The following is a 23,379-nucleotide window of genomic DNA, read 5'->3' on the forward strand; positions in this document are numbered from 1 at the left end:
CTCCGCCTGATGCCGTCACGGGCCCCGCGCTCTGCCGTCACCGCGGGGAAGGCGGAGCGCCGGGATGGGCGCCGGGAATGCCCCGGGAGCGTCGTGGGAGGGACACCGCGGTCGGTTCGGGAGCTCAGCGGGGCGAGCGGGGCGGAGACACGGGAGGTCCTGGGACCCCGCAGGATCATTTAGGTTGGAAAAGACCTCTGAGGTCATCGAGTCCAACCTGTGACTGATCCAACACCTCGTCAACCAGACCCTGGCACTGAAGAGCCACGTGCAGCCGTTTCTTGAACACCTCCAAGGATGGTGACTCCAGCACCTCCCTGGGCAGCGCATTCCAATGTTTAATCACCTTTTCTGTGAAAAAATTCTTCCTGATGTCCAACCTAAGCTTTCCCTGCTCCAGCTTAAGGCTGTGTCCTCTGATCTTGTTGCTGGTTGACTGCGAGAAGAGACCGACCCCCACCTGGCTACAGCCCCCTCTCAGGGAGTTGTAGAGAGCCATAAGGTCCCCCCTGAGCCTCCTTTTCTCCAGGTTAAAATCCCCCAGCTCCCTCAGACGCTCCTCATCAGATTTGTGCTCCAGACCCTTCACCAGCTCCCGTTGCCTTCTCTGGACTTGCTCCAGCACCTCAGTGTCGTTCCTGAATTGAGAGGCCCAGAACTGGATACAGAGCTCAAGGTGTGGCCTCACCAGTGCCGAGCAGAGGGGGGGGGCAGTCACTGCGCTGCTCCTGCTGGTCACACTTATACAGGCCGGGATGCCACTGGCCTTTTTGGCCACCTGCGCACACGCTGGCTTATGTTCCTGACTGTTGACCACCATCCCCAGGCCCTTTCCCACCTGGCACTTTCCATCCCCTCTTCCCCCAGCCTGTAGCACTGCAGGGGGGTTGTTGAGACCCAAGTGCAGGACCCGGCACTTCACCTTGTTGAACCTCACACCACTGTCCACGGCCTATCGATCCGGCCTGTCCAGATCCCTCTGCAGACCCAGCAGATCAGCACTCCCAACAAGCCCAACTTGGTGTCTTCCACGAATTTACTGCAGGTACGCTCGACAATGTCACCCGCTGGAGCCATCAATACAGCGACAACGCAGCAGGGCCGGGTTCCCGGTGTTGTCCCTGTGTTGTCCCGGTGTTATCCCGGTGTTGTCCCGGTGTTTCCCTGGGCCGCTCCAGCCGGGACTGGGGGCGGGGCCTGACTGGAGACCACGCCCAGCCCACACCCCGACCCCGCCCACTAATTGCGAAGGGGGTGTGGCCACGGCGCGGCCCGTCCCGCCCTCAGTCCCTCCCGGCCTCAGTCCCTCCTTTTCCCCACCGCACGACGCTCTGTCCCTGCTGTCGCCTCTATCGCGATGTGGCGCTGTGCCGGCCTCGCTGGCGACGCGCAGGTATCGCGACCGGCCCGCCCGGTGCATGGGGCTGAGCCCGGCCCGAAGTTCGCTGTGGGGCGTCCCCATGAGGGGTTTGTGGCGTCCTGGGCCTTGTGGGGCCCTGAGGGGCCGCGGGGAGAGGGGAGCGCGGTGGGGGCTGTGGAGCGGTGCCAGTGGCACCCTGGGGTGGTGGGAGGGTGAGTGGAGAAAGGGCTGGCAGCGATTCCATGCCGGGTACCCATCGCCAGCTGGGATCTGTTCAGATCCCGATGCCAGGTGGGGAAAGGGGATTCCCTTCACTGGGAGCTCTGCCCTGTTCAGATCCCACTGCCAGGCAGAGAAGGGAGATTCCCTTCACCGGATTCACACCACGCAGGTTGTGACCTCAGGTGCATAACTGGGTGACTTGACCCTTATGGAAGAGCTCTGCGAGGACTGGAGTCAAATCTACATCCAGGCACCTGGTGTTACTGTAAGAACTGGACACAAAACTCTTCCACTGTCTGTGTTTGCTTGTAACACGCTGTTGTAGTGCAGGGAGATGCTGAGTAGCTGCTTAAGCAGAGAAAATAAAACTTGTCCATTGTAGCTGCAGTACTGCAAAGATGTTTGCTTACAGTGGGAACTCTAAATGAGAATATTCTCCTTGCCATATATTTCATATCTCCATCCCAGTACTTCACAGCGTATTTTGTTTGAATTTAGCTTCTGCCAGTGAACAGAGCTACTTCTATGCTTTTAAGCACTAAATTGTGCTCCCTAATTCTGAGCAGTACTGAATTGTCTCTGTCCTTCCTGGTTGCTGACATGCAGATGGTTTTCCTCTATAAAGTCCTGTTGCCATGTGCTTATTCCATGCTTTCATGAGACATAAATGAGTTGCATTTTTCTTGAGTCACGTGATGGTGCTTTACCATACTCACTTTGCCATAGGCACTTCCTAATGCAACTTAGAGCATGTAATTCCAGTTGAAAGCAAAATCTTCCATATTTTCATTGCAGTTTTGATACCTCTGAACCAGGAAAGGTGGGACTGACCTGTTCTGAACCAAAACTGTCTGGCTTTGAAAGACAGCTGGGAAAGAAATAGAGTAGGAAGCAAAACTGAAAGGAAAATTTTAACCTCAGGAAGTAGGGAAGCAGAAAGAGAGAATTATAGGGAATGGTTGGAAAGGATGACCTCTGTTTGTCTAATTCTCAATGAAGTACAAAACAGTACTAAGATATGTTACAATCTTGCTTTGTGAAAGCTTATCTGATTGATGTTTTAGTCAAAACATGTTAAAACCTATTTTATGTCAGTGTATGTGGCAGCCTTATTAAGATCCAGCAGTGTGCACGTGTATGTACATCAGAAATTAGAATGTAGGAGTTTTTTGGTACAAAAACTGCTCTATAACTTTAAGATTAACACACATTCCATTGGAATATGGAATTAAAATTATTTTAAAGCAATAACTTGGCAGAAGAGGAAACCAGTAGACATTTTCTGTCTTACTTTGGGTTTAAATTATTTATGTGGGATTGGGTTGCAAATAATTTTTGCTCTTCACAGAAGCTAAATTCATTTGACAAAGTACAATTTCCTCCAAAAGAGTTGTTGTAATTTATGACTGAGGATCTTGCAAATATTTGAATTAATTAAAAAACTGAGTTATCATATTTTGCAGCAGTCATGAAACAACAGCTTGGCACATGCATGGCTGCTCACAATTTAAAATGTGTGTGTTAATTTTTGCAGCATTCTGGGCTACACTGCACATATTTTGGGTGAAGAAACAGACACAGAGAGGTAATATGACTTGCTTTAGGCCAGAATGGCAAAAATTAGATTACAGCAAAGGGTCCATCTCAAAGACTTTTGGGTTTAATTACTGTACTGTTCTCTTTTAAAAGGTTATGAGTTTCTGAAATTATGTCACACAGAGGAATGTTTTCGCCATAGAAAAAAGATTCAAGCAGAAAAGCACTGCAAGGCTGTAACAGCGTCTTTGTTTGGTTCTCGGTTTCTTTGTTTTGTTTTGTTGTTTTATTTCAGAAGGCTGAGACCAAAGAGGAATTTGTCAAAGTTAGAAGAAGGGATTTGGAAAGGCTGACAACTGAGGTTATGCAATTGCGGGATTTCTTACCCAAAATAGTGAATGGAGATATCCTGGGGACACTCCAGAAACTGGATGCTATTGAATCAAGTGAGTAGTACCATGTTACAATCTCTTACAGTTTCTGCCCAAACTACTTAGAACAAACTGCTGTGCCCCTACAAATAGTTGTAGAGTTTGTGGAGTTATTCCAGATTAAACTCTGCTGTCCAATGGCTGCTTCAGCAAATTAATGTGTTTGTAATGAAGGAGGTTACAGACTGCATTAGAAATAATCAGGCACGTCAAATTAATCTTTACAAATATTTTACTGTGGATAAAAACATACTTAGTTGAGGCTGTAAGGGGAGCTGTATCAGGAAAAAAATGTTTTCCCTTTGAGAGAAGGTGAAAGCATGCTAGTTTTCAAAAAGTCACTTTGCACAGAAAAATAAAACCAAAAAATGATGGTAAATAGCAGTGGATAAGAAGTTAAAGGAAGAGACAGCATCATTGTATTTGGCCTATCTTGTTTTTTAGTATGCATATTTTTATTACTATAAATACTATTAATAAAAAAAAAGTTGAAGACTATAATAAAAGTGTTTTTACTGCTGTCTGCACAGGCAGTTTCTCAGTGTTATGTTTCTCTGTGCATTAATTTTTTAACAATTACACCATTCCTAACATGCCATCAGGACCAAATTGGAGTCAGCTCCATCCCTGGCCTGTAGCTTCCCTGCAGCTGTACAATTCAGTTGTTATCCTAGGAGTTGGTTTTGCCTGGAAAGACACAGGACAAGCAGTGAGACAGATTACATAGTGTTGTCTCTTCTAGAATATTAAGTGATAAATGGAAAATTAATTTGCCACAGCTAGTTAGAAAAGAGTAAGATAGAGCCCCAAGGCCTGTTTCTGACCAAGTAACATTGGAGCAAAGCTTCCAGCTGCCTCAATGATCCACATTTTGGAAAGATTCTTCCATGCCATCAAATCCTAACAAAGATGGGAAGGCTGTACTACCTCTCCTGCTGCTAGTTGACATGTCATCCATGTCACAAGCAGAGATGTAGGATCTGGAAATGTTCTTTTTGTGCTGTTGTAAGGCATCAAGACCTTGTTTCCAGTTGCACTAAGTGTTCAAGATCCTTAACTAAGTCAGATCCTTCTTTTAGCTGCTTATTTCACTCACTGATCCTTCTTACACTCCTTGTGCCAGGCATCAAGGAGACACTGTCAGGGTCTTCTAGCAGCAGGTTTGTGGATTTTAAGACTTCTTTAAATGTTCTGCTGTCTGTCCAGCACTCTCTGGGTCCTCAGGGGGAGGACCTGAGGCTGAGTCAGCCTTTGAGCTCTAGCTCACAGCAGAGTTTTCTCTTGCAATTAATGAGGTCATTTAATATTTGTTCAGGCTCTGGCCATTGTTTGCCCCTGCAGCTGGACAAGTCAAGTGGTGATTTTTGCTGCTCCCATCTGCTCCTACCTCTGCATCATGCCATAAGACAAAAGCAGGCTTTGGAGCATACAGATCACAAAAGGCTGGACATAGGAGGGACACAAGCAGCCTTTACTCTCAGAATGGTGCTGTTTATTACATACAGTCTCTTGGTGTGGCATGTGAAGCTTGCAGGAGTCCTGGCAGCTCCTGGAGATGTTTTTTCACGTTGTTCTTGCAGAAGCCTAATGTGTGATTTGTACATCTCTCTGCAGACTTTGATCAGCTGTTGCAATTTTGTAAGTACTGTGAACACAAAGTTCCTCCTCTTCTTGGCAAAGTCTCATGTTCCTCAAGAACTACAGATTATAGTCAGAGACTTTCAACACCTCTGGCCCATTTGGTTGTGACAGAGATGGAGTCTTGAATAGCTTGAAGAAACCTTGAGATCTTTGCATGTTTTACTGGTGTGTCTGGGTCAGTAGGATACCCATTTCCTATGGGAGCTTCCCTTGAGTGTTGTCTGAGATCTGAGCTGGCAGTGCTCGGTGCAGCCAACACCTACTTTTCAGGCTGGTGTCAGGATCTTCATTAAGGCTTTTGTCAGGGTAATTGTTCGTTTAGAAAAGAAAGGTGTGTTTTGTTCTGACTACCCTCCTCAGGGAGAGTGTTTGGCTCCAGGAAACTTAGAAAAACAGCTCCAAAAATCTTTCTGTGTTATGTTTAGTGGAACATAAGGATGGTGCCAAAGTCTTTCCGGTGGTTCCCAGTGACAGGATGAGGAGCAATGGCCATAAACTACAACACAAGAAGTTTCTACCTCAACATGAGGAAGAAGTTTTTTTCGAGGCTGTCAGAGCACTGGAACAGGTTTTCCAGGGAGCTTGTGGAGTCTCCCTCTCTGGAGATGTTCCAAACGCACCTGGACGTGTTCCTGTGTCACCTGCTCCAGGTCACCCTGCCTTGGCAGGGGGTTAGACTGGATGATCTCCTGAGGAACCTTCCAACCCTGACTATTCTGTGATTCTGTGAACTCAGTCCACCTGGGAAGTGTTAAAAATAGCATTTAACATAGATCCAGCTTTTGGATCAGAAGAATTGGAATTCCATCAATTGTCAGCATTCATCCTAATTATACTCAGTTCTCCATGTCCCAGAGCTTTGAGATTTGATCTCTGGTCCAGAAAATCTCCTGCATGGATGAGAAAGAGTCTACTTCACACCTGAAATGTGGCCTCCTTTTCTTCCTTGTGCCCAGTGCCTTGTTCTGCTGTTGAGTCTCTGTCTCAGGAGCAAATGCCACTTCTTCCCAGAGTCTGATTTACCACTGCAGTGGCGCAGTTACATATTTCCTCTTTGTATAACAATTCCACTTCTTATTTGTTTGCTCACCCAAGCTGATAGTGAAAGCTGCTTCTTTCTCTTCAGAGCAAAGGTGCAGCTGAGAGGGCTGACTGGGCATAGTAGGGGAGTTTCCAGGAATGAGGCACAGACAAGTGGGGCTCTTTTCAGCAGCTTCCAATATTATCCTTCTTTTTTCCTTCGACATAAAACATCATGATACCTTAGAGGATGTTGACACATCCTTTTTTATCTGAAGGACTTTTAAAAATAAAGGTTACGTTATGTTAACACTCAGTAGTTAATATTGTTCCCTTCTGGCTCAGGTTTTGTTCCAGGACCTTTTAAGTCTGACAGTGAAGGATGTGGCACCTTTGTGTGTCTACTGGCTGGATTCAGGTTGGATCCATCCTCTCAAAGGCTGGAAGTGATTCTTTTCTTTCAGGAGAGCTTGTTTCCTTGAAGGAACAAGAGATTTTCACTGGATGTACCTGACCAGAATAAACAGGTTCTTGGCTGCTATTGATAAGCAGATTCATTCAGGCTCAAGACATCTTTCTGTCAGCTACTTAAGACTCACACCTAAATAGTCAGAGGTGAATGGGACTGACTTTTTGGATAATTTTTTAATGATGTTGTCTTTTTATGGTTTCATTCGTTATGATCTTTGGTAACTGCATTGAAAGATATTGACCACGTGTAAGGGGAAGTTTGTGAAGCCTTAAGCCACAGACCAAACTGTCAAGATCAAGTGTATGGTGCTCAAAATGGGCTGTAGCTTGTTCTTTTTTTTAAGCTAACCAAAATTGCAGTAGATGCTGTTTAAACATTACTTTTTGGAACTACTTAAACGTATTTCCTTTTTTCAGTGTAAATACGAATTATCCAGGACTATGGGATTTAAAGTAAAATACAATACAAAACTATTGTTAAAAATATCCCTCAAAGTGATTTTTTTTAAAACGGGCACCATGATGGTGAAATAGATTTTTAAATTGATTTCTGTTCACTAAGATAAAGTATCTAAATTGGAATGTATTTCTGATACGGTCAAAAATTAACTTTTTTAAGGGAATCATAAATTTTGCTTATAACTGACGTAAAGTTTAAATAGTTTGTAAAATCACAGAACAGTTTGTGTTGGAAAGGATCTTAAAAGTCATCCAGTTCCAACCCCCTGCCGTGGGCAGGGACATCTTTTAGTAGAATAGGTTACTTATAATACTTTATAAACATTAATTTAAATGTTTTGAATAGTTGCATTTCATTCTTACTGTTTATAGAAGTTATATGTTGTATATTGAAACACACACTTGAATGATCTTGGTGTTTTTCTTAGGTTTTCAGTAGACTCACTGAATTGAGTGAAATTCCACTCACTGAATTTTCATGAAAACCATCATTAAAACAAAGCAGAAAATTGAGTAAATTCTAACAAACCTGATCAGCACGCAGTATTTTACAGCTGGATGTGATTCTTTCAGTCTTTCCCAGTTTTAAATCAGAAACGTGTTCATTTACTTGCTCAGAACTGTTGTGATGTGGCAAATCGTGAGATCCCGGTTTAGCCACGGGGAGGTGATCTCGCACAAGCAAACAGCCACAGCACCTCGGGAAAGCTGCTCTTGGTGGATCCTCTTTTCCTTAGTGCAGCCCCTTGGTCATAATGTGTCACTTCGTTTATCTTGATTTATCCTGTCACAGACCTGGAGAAAAAGGAGGAGGAAGTTCAGCAGCTGAGAATGGATTGTGAACACTTCAAAGCCCGTCTGGAAACGGCCCAGGCAGATTGCATGAGAGAGAAGAAGGTAGATTTGCTGCCATAATATTGGTATCTGTGTGCTTGAGTTTTCATGATAAAAGCAGTAATGATTGCTCTTCAGACTGAGGATTTATTCTGTGACATGAACATGAAAAACAATCTGGGATTTCTATCCATATAGTCAGGTGGTGAGGAAATTATGAATCTAAAAGTTCGTAGCTGATGGTTTTTTCCCCTCTTGGTATTTCCAAGCAAAAGAGTCAATATTGTACCTAGGCAAAATACTGTGGGATGCAGTCCCAAAAAGTAGTCAAAGTGTACAGAGGAACCACTGAGGTACAAAACTCCTGCATACCTGCATGAGTCTCTCACAGTCCATACCATGTGGGGTGTGGTTGTATGGGGTCGAAATACAGGTTCTTGGCAGGGTTTGTTTTGTTGTATGTGACTTTAAAAAAACAGGCATTTGGTTTATATGAACATGCTGAAGTAAAACGTTGGGTATTTGGGAAGATTGTGGTATAGCTGGTATGAAAATGTGCTTCACAGAATCAGTTCTTTTGACTTTAATGTAACTATAACGTATTTTCAAAGAGGACAATAGAAGATAATTTAAGCAATGCAATGTACAGAATGAAACCAGCCTCTTTTTTGGCTTTCTGTGATCTATGCACCTTTTTTTTTTGGTGTTAGTAGTCTTTCTCAGTGCACATATTGATCCAATTGCCATGTACATCTGCGAATCAAAGAGCAATTACAGGGCTCCTTTTGCTCTGTCAATATTGTGTTTAGTGATTATGAGAGAGGAGATTCTGAACAATGAAGGAATAACAAAGACAGTGACTTCTCTGATTGTTGGTTTTCTGTGAAGCAATTGGGGTTCAAATGGGTGTCTGTGAGAATCAGTGGTGATTATTTGCTGCAAAGGTTCATTTCCTTGGAGCCATCTTCAGCAGAAGCTCATGTTGTTGGAGTTCTACAGCTGGCATTTGCCAGCCCTGGGATTGCACAGAGATAGATGAATCTGCAGAAATTATTTCATTTTTGAAAAGGAATAAATGAAGAGTTTGGACGTATAGTTTTAGTGAACTTCTGCGTGGACAAGTCATTCTGGAATGAAGTTTGATATGATGGAATAGTTGTCTTTCGGGATATTCCTTCAAAGCAGGGGTAGCTATTGCAGTTCAGCAATAGATACACAGTTTTGCTGTGCACCCACATCCTCAGTTGTGTAACCATCCAGGATGAAATCCCTGTAAGATTTACTGTTGCTGCTTTAGATATTAATGAAGTGGGTCCCACCCATTATTCTTGTTAACACTACAAAATAAATGGCAGGTGGTTTGGGTTTGTGTTTTCTTTTGGATGAGTTTTACTTAAAGCATGGATAGAGTAGTTGTTTTAGTGTTCCTGATCAAAGCTCTTCTCATCATGTCTTTGCTGTTGTGCAGTATGGCATTGTCTAAATGGGTTCTGTTATATGCCAGGAAGGTGTGAGCAGATTGTGCTTATGATGTGAACTCCTTTAGCTCTTCAGGTTACAAGAAGATGGTGTGTGTATATGTGTGATTTTTAGTCCTGTTAATCACTTGCCTGGTGTTTCTCATTTGCTTGCTGTTCTGCTATAGGCATCCTTCCATAAAGTTTCTGAATTATTTGCTAAATATTTATCTTCTGAAGGAAAAGGAAATGATTCACTGAAACAAACATAAAGTAAACGCATTTTCTGGTTGAGCAGTGTCCTTTTCTGAGACCATCATAAATCAACATTTTTGCATTCCAAAATCTCTGTGCAGAGCTGGATCACTGATCAGAAGTTGCTGTGCTTTCTGAACCTCAGCAAAACTTGAAGTGCACGTGTTATTCTTGGATGATGTCTTCTTTGTCTGTCCTTTTGGAGTTCCTTACTTGGGCAGTGCTGTGTTCTTGTGCCTTGACCCTTTCCTGAAGATGGTGGTGTTGCACAGCACAGGGATTGGGTTGTGCTGTGAACTCTCAGGAGTGTTGCTTCCAGTTGGTTATTTGCTTTTGCAGGCTCCGTTTATTTTCCTGGCTCTGCACATCAGCCTGCACCTCAGGAAGTCCCCCACCGTCCCCACATCACCATCGGCCAGTCAGAACTCAATTCAGTCCAACAGTTTAATTACCTAGGCAGCCTCATCTCCTCAGATGGTAAGATTGATGGGGAGATAGACAATAGGTTAGCGAAGGCATACAGTGCTTTTGGAAAACTCCATAAACGAGTTTGGCGTAATAAACACTTGAAGAAAAGCACCAAGATCAGTGTTTACAGAGCCATAGTGCTGTCTACTCTTTTATATGGTTCCGAATCATGGGTCATCTACCGCCACCACCTGCGTCTCCTAGAACGCTTCCATCAACGCTGCCTCCGTACAATCCTTAACATCCACTGGTCAGACTATGTGACCAATACATCTGTTCTCGAACAGGCAGCAATCACAAGTATTGAGGCCATGCTCCTGAGAACGCAACTGCGTTGGGCAGGGCACATCTCTAGGATGAAGGACCACCGCCTCCCTAAGATCCTGCTCTATGGTGAACTTGCCACTGGCTGCCGCAAGAGAGGAGCTCCAAAGAAAAGATACAAGGACTCCCTGAAGCAACAACTCAGCCTCGGGCATATTGATCACCATAACTGGTCCACTCTGGCCTCTAATCGGGAGGCCTGGAGACAGACCATTTATAACGCTGCTGATGCTTTTGAGAAGGCACGCAGGATCACTCTTGAGGAGAAAAGACAACGCAGAAAGAATCGAACCTTGCAGAATATACCATCTAAGGAGTCTTTCTGCTGTGTCTTTTGCAACCGGACTTGCCTTTCTCGTATTGGCCTTTTTAGCCACCAACGCGCTTGCATGAAAAATGGGTAGAGCCCTTCCCAAATCTTCGTTCGCGAAGCCTAGCCATGATAGTGAATGTACTATTTTGTTTCCCTTGCCTCATATCTTTGTTCTGATGCTGCTTTTGATCTATTAAAAATTCTGGCATTTCTTGTGCTGGCTTTACATCCTTGTTGAGGGATCTAGCTTTGGTATTTACTGGGTTTTATGTCTTACTATTCAGTGTTAGCATCCAAATGCAAAATGCAAATAAAATGTATTAAAGATACATTTTCCTAAGAAAAGGACAGTGCGGGAAAGACAGGGAGATTATAGGGATTAGGTAGGAAGATGCCTGTGGACATTTTGTTGATGCATATGGTTGCAGAAAAGCTGATAGGCCTGGCAGTGAGTCATGTAAAAGACAGAATTTGGCCAATTTACTTAAAAACGATCAAAGTATTAAGAAATAAGAGACTTTTCCTGGGAGACTGTACCTACGAAATCACCAGCAAGTGTCAGTCTTTTGCATGTGTTAATCTGTAAGGTGAAAGAGACTCCAGAGAGTAAATATGCACAGAAATCTACTCGATAAATTTAATTTGAACTTTACAAATCCTCGCCTGCGTGTTCCATTAGCAGCACGATAAAGCAGCGCAAATCAGGCTGTCAGGTGTGATCAGGGGGCTCAGCAGGTAATTGCTGACAGACAGAGAACAGGCAGCTTTGTGCTGGTTGATATCACATTACATAAATTTTCAGGTGAGTTTGCTTTTCTGGTTCTTTCCAAACCTTCACACAAACCATTGAGGTGAACCTGCAAAATTACAAGACAACGATTTTAAAATCTTGATGGCAATATATGGTTGAAAGTCTTGTTCTGTTTAGGTGCTTTCAAAATCTACACAGAAAAGATTCCTCATTTCTCACATCCTGATATCCAAACACACTGGGGAGGCTGGGCTGAGGAAGGTGTTTTCTGTGGTGAATTTGAAAATCCCATGTCTGTAAAGTGGGCAGAGTAAGATCCTTCTGTTCTTCTGATGTTGTGTGATCTGCAAATCTCTCTCTCTTTCTTTCTCTCTTCTAATATGTGAATTAGCATCATTTTTCTGGACTGGCCTTTGTCTTTCCATGCAGCACTGTCTAATACCACCCTACTTGGAGATAGCAGGGAGCTCCCACCCACCCTGAGAAACCACAGACTGCAGAATCCCTGCCTGACTCTCCCTGTCTGTGCTGGCTCTAAGCTGAGAAGTGCAGCAGCTTTGCTACCCCTGTGGCAGTTGGTTGGAAGGCAGTGAGACCTGGAATCATACTCAGTCTCAGGATATTCTTCCAGCCAGCTTCCCATGTGATTGGGAAAAAGTACTGCCAAATTGAAACTGTGCTCTGGTCATGTAGGTTTGATCAGTTCTCTCTCTATGCTTTGTGGCAAGAACCACTGAGCAGTTCACTTAGGTGATGATAGAATCATAAAATCACAGAATGGTTTGGGTTGCAAGGGACTTTTAAGATCATTCAGTTCCAGTCCTCTTGCCTTGGGCAGGGAACCTTCCTCTAGACCAGGTGGCTCAGAGCCCCATCCAACCTTATGGATGCACAGTGGTGCCTCAGCTTTCTTGATATGAAAGGCCCTCCAAACTTCAAACCTTAGATATGTTTTTCCAGGGACTTTGTGTTACTTTGCTGATCAGTAATATGCCAATAGAAAAAATTTGGAGGAGACAACAGTATTTATCCTAGATATCTAGCCATGTTGGCTAAAGAAATTTTGAAAAACAGAGCACCCCTCCTTTCCTGTCAGATGTTTCCAGTATCTCTTGTAAGGTGTCAGGGAAGGCTGTCCCCTGATGCTGAAATCCCCTCTCTCCTGAGGAGACATGGAGCTGTTTGCTCAGGAGGAGATGACTCTCCTATCAGGCTTCTCTGGGTGCCACTCAGTCTCGGGGGGTCACTTGGTTTGACCTTGTGGACAGGCTTCTGGTTACTGTCAGCCTCCACGATGTCCTGGCTGCTTAGACACAGCTCAGGGGAGAAGGTACGTGTCTGCCACTGCTCTGGGTGTCCCTGCATTTCATATACGGCCATGATGTCTTGTTCTGTCACTTAGACTGGAAACTCGTGGCTGATAGGAAGTGCAACCAAAATTTCCTTGCGCTTTTCCAGGAGAAACTGGACCTGCGGCAGCAGCTGAACGAGGCCAAGCAGCAGCTCCTGCAGCAGGCAGAGTATTGCACAGAGATGGGGGCTGCTGTTTGCACCTTGCTCTGGGGGGTGTCCAGCAACGAGGAGGCTGTGAAAACCATTCTAGGAGGAGTAAGTATGGCAGGTGAATGCTGACCCCTGGTAATGCTGTCAGGCCTTTAAAATAAGGACCTTGCTGTGTCACACTTTTAAGGATATATTTCAGAAATTCTTCGGGCAGCAAAAATGTTTTCTGGTTTGCATGTTCATCCATTCTCATTTAAGAATTTTTGGAGTTATGAAGTGTTATGAATAAATGCAGTAATTAATTCTCACATTTCCAAACAAGGGTTGTCTGTTTTCCACCACACACAGTTAAACTGGAAGCAAGGCTACAGCCAGCACAATGTAAATATCTACATGAACTAACAGAAGGAGAAAATAATTCCTGGGCATATGCAGGAGTTTCTATGCCTGTAGGGAGCTTGGAGGAGCTATTTCCATGGAAGGAAGACAGATCCATTGATTCTCATCTTACTTTAAGTGTTTGTGCTGCTGTAATATTTGCATAACTCTTGGAAATTTAAGAGAGCCTTGCTGCTAGGGGATCTGATTAAATCTTCAATGTTAAACCTGGACAGATAGATTATTTAAAAAAAACAAACAAAAAAAACCAAACCCCGAAACAACAACAGTTGATGACAGTGGTAATATTACAGCTAACGCAGTTTCACTGCCAAGAGGAGCTGATGGAATTAGTAGGGATCAGAGGAACAAGCCTGATAAAAATATGATTTTCATTCCTGACACAGCCAACATGAGAAGGAATTGCTGTGTTTAATCTGAGTGAACTGGAGCCACAATTTCTTCTGGCTTGATTTTTCAGCAGCATGATGAGCAGCTGAGTGAATAGGATTAGTTCATTATAGTAAGTGGTAAAGTAGTGTGTTTGTAAGAGGTGTTCTAGTTTGGATGCACCAAAATACAATTACAACAATACTGGATATTAGAAAGCTGTACAATGACGCCTTTTGGTGATGACTTCTGGTGATTCAAGATCCAAGCAGCCGCAGTTACTAAGGAAAAAAAGTCTCCTAAAACACTATATAAAGCAGATAAATTTTACAACAAAGGGCAGGTTGTTGAAAGCAGTCTTAGGTGTCAAAATTCAGTAGAATTAGGTAAAAACAAAACTGTTACCTGAAGATTTGTATAAACGTAAAAAGCATAACTGTGAAGATGCAATATTTTGGGGTTTAGGTTGGTTTGAAATGCAAAATACTTCTTCTGTAGTCAGTTCCAGCAATCATTAGAGCTCATTGAACTGCTGTACTTCTGGTGAAGCTCATGGCAACATTTCTGGGCTTTGTTTTCTTGTGATGGTGCACATAACATGGTAAAAAACGTGCCTGGGTTTGCAACAAGACTACTAGGAAAACATAAATGGGTTGTGTGGCATTGTGTCAGCCACAGATTATAATTGGCAATGAGTCAGGTCATTAAAAGATGATGAGAAATTTGTCATACAAAGTTTTTAGTTTGGGTTATTTTGGGACAAGTTTCACAGCCTGTAGCATCTTCCCCCTCCCCTGAGAATGTGCCATGAACTACAGAAAAGGATGAGAACATTAAGAATGCTTTAAAATGGATGCTGATGTTTAAGTGCGTGGGGAAGGTGGCATCAGTTCAGAATCATTTCATGCCTTAGGGAACAATGCCCAAGCTTTTTTTTTTTTATTTGCAGCAATACAGAAGTAGGTCTTTCTTACAGTCCTATAACACAAATGGACTGAAATGGTGTCAGTGACCAGTACACCATTTGTGTCCATATGGGCTGGGAAAATCAAAACTCAAGCAGCAGATTTGAAATGTGACACAACTAAGTTTTCGAGGCACTGGGGGCTGTTTCTGCCCATGTGTAATGTTCCTAGAGAGAACTTGAAGAAACATCCAGAGAAGCAGCACGAGAGAGAGTTCTCAAGTTTTCCTACCTGCACGTGCCAAAAAAGAAGTAAATGAATTCCCATGACATTGTTTTAGATGTCTTTCAAAAAGCTTCAACCAGATATGTTGAGGTTCTCGCATGGAAATGCAACCTGAAGGTTTGATTTCAGAATGACATTAAGGCTTGCTTCAGCTTGAGAGATCTGGGATCCTACAAGGTTTTCTGCTACCTCAGTTGTCTGCTATGGTGACAAATGACTTTATGGGAGCAATTTCTCATATTAACTGATGATTTCACACAGGAGTTACATGGACAGCAAAGGGTTCGTGCACCATCTGAGCTCAATAGCTCAATAGCTCAATAGCTCCTTCATAGCTGCTCTCAGAACTGTCCTTATCTCAATGTTTGTGGGTGAGACATTTTTCAGTCCCATGAAAATACTGTCAAGCTAATAAGACACTGTGCAGAGTATGCAGTGTTTGCTATTTATAAACCTGATGGGTCTCTGCTGCAGCTCCTCAGACCTCAGCACTAGTGAAGTAATGGCTGTTTGGACAAGAGGTTCAGCAGAGAGAACACCAATGGCACCTCAGGAGATCAGCAGAGAAGGTTTTCCTTGTTTTCTGTGCAAAATAACAACTACTCAGTGTGCTTACTACTCTCTTATGTTCCCATGTGAATATGTATTTTCACAGTAGGCTCTCTTCATTTTCTCTCGCACCTTCTGTTTATTAACTGTGGTCACTGCTTGTGTTAAAATTGCCATCTTTGAGGTGTGGAGTCCATATAAGTATAAAACCTACATCCAGCACATGCAGAAATGCAGTTGTTTCCAACCTCTTTGCCCATGATCCCTTCATTGCTGTTATTCTGGGACCACAGAATCACTTCAGAAGATACTGAGTGCTGGCTGAGCCTGCTTTTTGTGCCCTGTTTCTCCTGGAGTCACCCCACAGCAACTGAACATCTTTGATGTGATGAATGTTCAGCAGTGGAGGAATAAATAAATGTTATCAGGAGCTTTGCATGTATTGTGAAAGTAGTAATTTTTAAAAGGTATTAAAATTTTCAGTGGCTTTAAAAAAAAGGAATAAACGTTCAGGCATTTATTGACCTCTTCCATTGGATCACTGCTGGGAATGACTAAGAGTTTCAGCTGCTTCATGAAACAAATGGAAAAATTAATAAAGACACTGGGAAACCCAGCATTATAGGCTCTCTGCTACACTGTTTTGGTTATGAAAACCTTCATACTCTGTGTGAAGTAGCATTCCAAGAGTGTTTTACTGGTCAGAATTGCCAATAAACAGAAACAGGTCTCTTCATCCTTCTTTCTGGACTCTGTCTGCACCTCTGGCCAAGCTCTTTGACCTGCCCTGAGCTTTGTACCAAGTGGCTGCTTCCTCAACTGAGACGTGGAAATGGAGCAGTATTCCAGCTGAGAGGAAAAGATTGTAACATAACTACAGCCTGTACTCCTGTTTGTGTGCTCTGGTGTGATGATTATCTTTCTCACGTGACATTGATGACTTCAGTTCAACCTGTGACCCAAGAGAGACCTCCATTTCCCTTTTTAAAGCACTTCTGCCTTTCACTTCTTATCTTTTTTCTGAGTACTTCATTGGTTTTCTTAGGAATTTCATGTTAAGTCTCCAGTCTTCAGCTGGTTTTGACAAAAGCTACTGTAATAGCTCAGGTAAATGTGAAACACCTGCTGCAGCTACTGCAAGGCCAAGAGATATATTCTCACTTTTGAAAATAAGCTTTAATTCTGCTGGTTGATATATATTATTGTGGGTTTAGGAGGTAAATATGCAGTGGTTTAGTTTTATAAATAAATGTAGCATTGAGTAGTTTCCTATTTTCTTCTGATGTAATTGTTTCAAATTTAGGGGATCAAACATCATTTAGTGAGCACCTGGTATTTTTTGTTGGTTTTTGGAATAACTGGATGCGTTAATAATTTGGAAGTTGGTCCAATTTTACTGTAGCATCTAATAATTACAGTTGCTGTAGTGTGTGTAACGTTGTTTCTCCTCCGTGCTTGCAGAGTAAAGCAGTAAAGTTTTTCACAATCACTGCCCAGACCATGGAGAGCTTTGTGAAGTCATTAAGTGAAGACATGAAACAGCAGGATTTGGATTCTGATGAAAATCAGTTTGTATTAGCCTTGGCAGGGATTGTGACAAGTAAGTTCATGTTATCCCTCAGAACAGCATTCCACGTGTACTGGGAATCTATATTGCAGTAAATAGAGCTTTTCAAAGTTAAGTATTTAGTCAGTGTTCTTTTAAAGTTCTAACAGATCTTGTTACTGACACTTCTGTGAGGCTCTGTGCTGTCTGTGACGTTGTTAAGGATTAGGTGGGTAAGAGCCATTGAGTTCTGAAATTACCTAATACATCTGTTTAATCTGGAGTGAAACAAGGACCATTCTGCTGGTCTTGCATGCTCGCCTTTGTTTGTAAATGTCAAGCAATTTGCTTTCTGAATTGCCAGTAATGCCAACACCCTCAAGATGATGGGAGTAGATCAGCCCCAGCTTAAGGAATAGACTAAGTATTTTGAAACTGCTTAAATATTTTGTTGCTGTCAGATGGACCATACCTTTGCTGTCCTGAGAAAAGTAAAAGGTAATAAACCTGACTTTTGTGCGAAGTATTTGTTTTTAGGGCCAGAAAATAAGTAGAAAGCCACAGATCTGTCATAGTATGACGCCCCTTGGCTTGGAAGGCTGTGAGAAATAGGGTTGATGCATCATCTGCATTTTTGTGGAACTGTGTAACCATCGAAATGCCACTAATGGCATGATGCAAGATAGATGAAGCAGTGGTTATTTATACAAATAAGTGAATCTTGCATGAATAACTTTTCTGAATGTGTGATTTTTAGCTGTTGCAATGCCATTATAGATTGTGATAAAATCAATATGTGATGCATTATGCCACTGTACCGAGGAGGAATCCAATTCTCTCAAACTGCTTCATTGGGGGGGGCGGGAAGGAACAGCAAAAGTAAAGTCTGAAAAAAGAAAGTGTTTAAAGGCTGGGTGAGAGAGGTGGGGAGGGGAAATTGGAGTTCTGTCTGAGGAGGAATCAGGAACAGGAACCTGTTTAATCTCCTGTACCAAGTACCTGGTTACCAGGTTCTGTCACTAGTTACCTACACTTGTGCTTCATGGTTTTGGAGGAGGTTTGGGCACTTGCACAGTGCGAAGGATTTTGGGCTGCTGGAAGATGCCTCTTGGACAAAAGGATGCCCTAAAGTATGGGGCAGGTGTAAGGGAAAAATACCAATGGCAAGTCTGCTTTGGAGCAGTAGCTGGAAATAATTTTGTTTTCTGGTTTGTGCTAGAATAATGCCACAATTGCAGAGAGGTAGGAAAAGAGCTTTGGTTGTGTAATGTGCCGGGGATATTGAATCGAGCAATTGTAAAACAATCTGCAATCTCGTTTCTTTGAAGTGGAACCTATAATGGTCAGCTTTGCTCCAGTTCCACGTTATTTGCAGGTGAATAGAGCCTTTTGTTTCATAATTCCCTGTGTTGCCATTCTGAATAAATGTTTTAATTACCAAAGTAGAATTAGGAGGGAGCTCTACCAGTGTAACTTGCTGCTTCAGTATTTGCTATACGTGTGAATGTAGTTTGAAGTTTATATAAATGCCATAGTTCATTCCTCACAGCAGCATATCTTTTTAGCAGTCCTGATAATTATCAGAAACCTTTGTTTGAAACGTGGTTTTTATGGTGCTGTTTTGTGCTCTCTCACAGATGTGGCCGCGCTGGCGTGTGGCCGTGAGTTCTTGGTAAGCTCAAGTCATGTATTACTGGACACGATGATGCACCTCCTGGGAGACATGAAGCCAGGACTCTGTAACAAATTTAAAGTGTATGATGACTTCTTGTTTTTCCCTTTCAAGTGAAATGCATTATCTTGCAGTGTAGGTCACAGTGATGACAGTAGTTTTCCCACTTTCCCATCATTCCTTTCCTGGAGAGGAAATATAATTTTTGGAAGCTCTTTTCCCAGTAGCATTCCTTGCAGCTATACTAGGGTTGGCTACAAGGCTTTATCCAGTTTTTTTGTCTCTTCAGAAGTTTCTTAAACACCATAATATTGTAAAGATGAGCGGGGATGCCCCGTCTACCTTGGGAGGGGGTCGTGAGTTGAGTGTCTGGTAAAGAAGATGTGAATTTGAAATCAAAGAGGATGTGGGAAATGTGGACTCATATTTATTCCCTTCCAATATGAAGAATGTAAAATGCCACATCTGCTTAGTGAAGAAAGTGAGTTATGAATCTGCTAAGAGCAAAAATTAAATTATTTTAGGCTACTTAGTAGCCAGACTCACCACACCTTTATTTTGTAAGGATTACAAACTAAAGTTTGTTAAAAGTTAGGTAATTCCTTTAAAGGGACCTTGCGATGCAGCATTAAAGGCAAGGCCATGTGACACAGTTCAGATACTGGAAAGAAGTTTTCAGCTGGTGAAGAGATTAAATAAATTACTTTCTTTGCCTTTTCCTCAGAGATGTTACAGGCTGAGGACATATGGCCTTGACTGAGCAAATTACCGTGGCTTAATGAGTGGCTCATCTGCTAAACTATGGACACTGGTCCTGCACACCTGGTTCATTTGGTCAGGAAGGTGGTTTAAGCCACTGTGATGTTTTTTCATAAATGAGACACACACACACACACACACAAACAGTTCATACCCCTGCCAGCTGTCACAGCTCTGCTGACAAACAGCAGCCACAGTAACCTGACCACGTCCTTGCACACATTTAGGCAGGTTGTGTGGGATAGGCACGGAATCAGGCTCAGTCTTCACTCCGGAGAGGTTTTATCTGGCCTAACCCCAGCTATCAGAAAGGGAGATGTCAAGCATCTGCTGACTGCCTGGGCTTCTTCCCACAGTCAGTGGAAGGAGATGGTGCTGTCAGGTGGTGTGAGGGGGAGAACAGGTTGCCCTCTGGAGGTGTTTGTCTTTCCCTTTTGGGTATTGAGGGGAAAGCTGAACAGCCTGTGCTGTAGGTAGTGGCTTGATCAATTAATTGCTGTGTTTCCCAAGTGTTGGGCTTGAAGGTCAACAGTAGGTGTTTGTTTTTTTTTTAAGCCTCAATGGAAATATTTGTATGAGAACCTCGACTTAAGAAAGAAAAGGTAATTTGTGTAAAATGAAACAGAAGAAAGCAAACAAACAGAAAGCCCAAACAATAAACCAACCATGAAAAGAGAACCTATACTGTTTCAGAACCTGTAAATTAAAAAAAAAAGGACTTTGAGAGGAGGAGGGAGAGGAAAGTATTCCTACACACACTCACAAACACACACTCTGAATTTCAAGTGAATATGTGCATATGGGTCTAGTTAAACTATTCTTTATCATTTCAGTTTGTATTAATGTAATTGGATGATGTAATTGGATTTTGAGGGCCTTTATTTTGAATTTATGTTTTGGGTTGGTTTTAATTATATTTCAAAATCTGCCTGCCTTGCAAAAGAATGACACATAATGATATAAACTTGGCTGCCATACAGCATTACTGGTAAAATATACATAACATAAACAATCCCATGAGGGATTCAACAGAGGCCAGATTCTTAGGCTAACAAATGGAGGGAAGCTTGGAAAAGAGGTTGCACAAGGTAGTTGATAAGTGAGAAATGTTAAACATATGTTACAATAGCTTGAATTCAGTGCAGTGATAATGTTTTATGATATTCCACAGAACCAACATTTTCTTTTCTTGCTCTGAACTTGTCATGTGATAAGAAAATTGCTGTATTCTGACATTAGAGCAAATGCCAGAAAGGATGTTTCTTCATGGCCTTGTCACTGAACAAGGGAGCCTAATTTGCTCAAATCTTTTGGTGCAAAATGTTTCCTCTGTGTTTGCTTTTCATGTCTATGATCAGGTTCCTTTTTTTCCATGAGCTCCCTGGGTGTCTTGTCACTATTCAGTTCTAAAAACCTGTTACTAACACTGGATTTTTTTTCTTGTCCTTTTGGGGAATTTTACAGTCTCCCAGCCCAGCACAGAAGGGTTTGGGGAGTTGGTTGATTTGTTTTTAAACTGCTCTCTGCCTCTAAGTTTCTTTAGCTGCTTATTAACCTTAATCTACATTTTCATAAGCAGATATGTCAGTAGAACTCCCTTTTCTCCCTACCATAAGGAACATAAGGCAGGACAAAATGAAAGACAGTTGTGAGATAAGGATGTGATAATTGCCATAAATTGTAGTGCAATTTCTAAGTTATGTGAAGATGGACTCCAGAATTATCATAAATAATGTTTACACATATACTTATATACATATACACACAGACAGACACATTTTTAAAACTACACCTCACAGCTGAAAATGTCTGCTCATTATTTTGGAAATGCAATGTATTTTTCTCAAAAACACCATGGTGTTACATGGGAGGACATCAACTTGTAATTTAATCAGTTAAAGAGAAAATTTGACTTATTATTTTAAAGGATATGGTTGGCCTTTGCTTAGTTTTGAGGTTTTACAATTGTTTTCTAGCTTTTATTTTAAAAAATGTTTTTCATTGCTGTGTGACAAATCAGGGGAAACTGTGAGTCTAATTGTGCACACAGTAGTATCAAAGCAACATGACAAAGAGAAATTCTCTTATGTAGTTCTAGCAATCCTGTGTTTTACTTGTACAAATATATAAATAAAAAAATTACATGGAGAACCTACGATTTATTCCAAAACTGCTGTGATATCCATTGTAGTCTGTGAGTTTGGAATAAATATATCCAAGGCATCAACATGAGTGCTGGGACTGGAATCTCACGGGTGTCCTTGCCTTTCTGAAGTAGCAGTGATGTGAGAGACTTCAGGTTTTCTTCTCATTGGTGTAGGGTTTCTTCAACATTTGTAAATGTTAGTCAGTAAACATATACATAATTATTCATTGCTATAATTAAATAGTTAAGAACATTTAACTTTGCTTATGTAGCTGTTGAAAGTAGCCAGAAGAAATATGTACTTTGGTAGATATTAGCACGTTTTATGTACTAATCCCATGTATTAGGCAGACAAGAAGGGGCTTTAGCTGTGCTTTTATAGATTTTAAAGAAAGGATTGACAGATACAGTAGTACAAGATGTTAATTAAATTTGGCTTGCCTAAATAGGAAGATTATGAAGTGCATGATTAAGACACCCTCCATGTTAAAAAGAAACCCCAAACCAGAAAGTATTGTTTATCCCATAATTATGTGTGTCAAGTTTGCTTCAATAAGCACTTTTGCAATAATTATTGCCAAAAATACTTACTAAAATGTGCGGGTACTAGAGATGAAGGTGGTATAAAGGGCCTGGAAATGCTTCTATGTTGTGCCCAGGAGAGTGTGTTTGATTAAATGTGCTATTAGATATTAATATGCTACTGCACTGGCTTGTGGGGTGGGTTATGTCATCTCCCAACACTTCAAAACCTCAGCTCTTCCCTGGAACACCACCACCAGTCCCTTTTGTCTGCACAAAGCAAACAAGTGACACAAAAATACAAACACAGCAGTACCTTTTTGCGTCACTTTATTTCTAACTGCAAATGTCAGACAGATTAAGGGTGAAAGACCTTCTCAAGAAATGTTAACACTGCCATTATAAGATACTGGTTTATTGATCATTTCCAGTCTGCCTGCTTGTAGGGAGTTATGACTGTGCTCCTTTGTCAGGGCTTGTGTTCTGGAAGCCAAGAGCTGCAGGGGCTCTGTGAAAAGCATATTTTTCCATGTGTTTGGAGTACATGATTTAACAGTAGAAACAGTAGAAACGAGCACAGCATTGCTTATATATAATTTGAGATTTGTCTCTTTTACCAAAATATAAATTATTAGCACGGGCTCCTGCATCAGTACATGCCTGACACAAGTGGCAAAAAATGCTAAAACATGCAAAGAAATCAAAGGCCCTCACATCTTTTTTCTTTCAATTCTAGGCTAATGCTAATGTCACTTTACAATGTGAGCATCAACTTGAAAGGCTTGAAGTACATCAGTGAAAGTCCAGGTTTTATTCCCTTGCTTTGGTGGCTGTTGAATGGTAAGTTGCTCTAAAAACCTCTTAAATTGTGACTTTCTGGGTTTCATAGATTTGCAATAGGTGTTGCAAATAACAAACCAGAAATTTATGTCTGTAACCTGATTAGCTCGTGACAGATTAAAAGTAAACAAAAAGGGCAAATAGCTGGAGGGAGATGTGCACTTCCCACAAAACTTTTGGCATTGTATGTAACATTCCATTAATATAAAATTTGTGGGTGGTAGAATTAGAAAATAGGGAATGGAGAAATTTGATGAAGTGGATTAAAAAAAAAAGCCACCTGTATCTTCACATACCAACTTTAAAATTAACCCTGAGGGGAAACAATGTATCAGTTCACTA

General features: G+C 41.9%; 1 protein-coding gene across 8 annotated transcripts in view; it reads left to right on the forward strand.

Moving 5' to 3' along the window:
* The first annotated feature begins 1,256 nt into the window (after positions 1-1,256).
* HSF2BP (heat shock transcription factor 2 binding protein) overlaps positions 1,257-23,379 on the forward strand; it is a 31,145-nt gene continuing 9,022 nt past the window's right edge. For 3 of the 8 annotated variants that reach the window (XR_003535103.1, XR_003535104.1, XM_027689057.1), the window contains exons 1-8: positions 1,300-1,393; positions 1,752-1,847; positions 3,414-3,564; positions 7,934-8,037; positions 13,001-13,150; positions 17,014-17,152; positions 18,736-18,853; positions 22,934-23,037. Coding sequence is in view for 6 of the 8 variants with exons in the window: in XM_027689057.1 (XP_027544858.1) it covers positions 1,791-1,847; positions 3,414-3,564; positions 7,934-8,037; positions 13,001-13,150; positions 17,014-17,152; positions 18,736-18,853; positions 22,934-23,037 (823 nt within the window). In the remaining 2 variants the exon portion in view is untranslated. Of the gene's footprint in view, positions 1,394-1,751; positions 1,848-3,413; positions 3,565-7,933; positions 8,038-13,000; positions 13,151-17,013; positions 17,153-18,735; positions 18,854-22,933; positions 23,038-23,379 lie in introns of all 8 variants that reach the window. The other 5 variants (XM_027689052.1, XM_027689053.1, XM_027689054.1 and 2 more) reach the window with 5 other exon arrangements.

Source organism: Neopelma chrysocephalum, unplaced genomic scaffold (genome assembly GCF_003984885.1).
Source record: "Neopelma chrysocephalum unplaced genomic scaffold, ASM398488v2 Primary Assembly neopelma1_76, whole genome shotgun sequence".
Classification (NCBI taxonomy): Eukaryota; Metazoa; Chordata; class Aves; order Passeriformes; family Pipridae; genus Neopelma; species Neopelma chrysocephalum.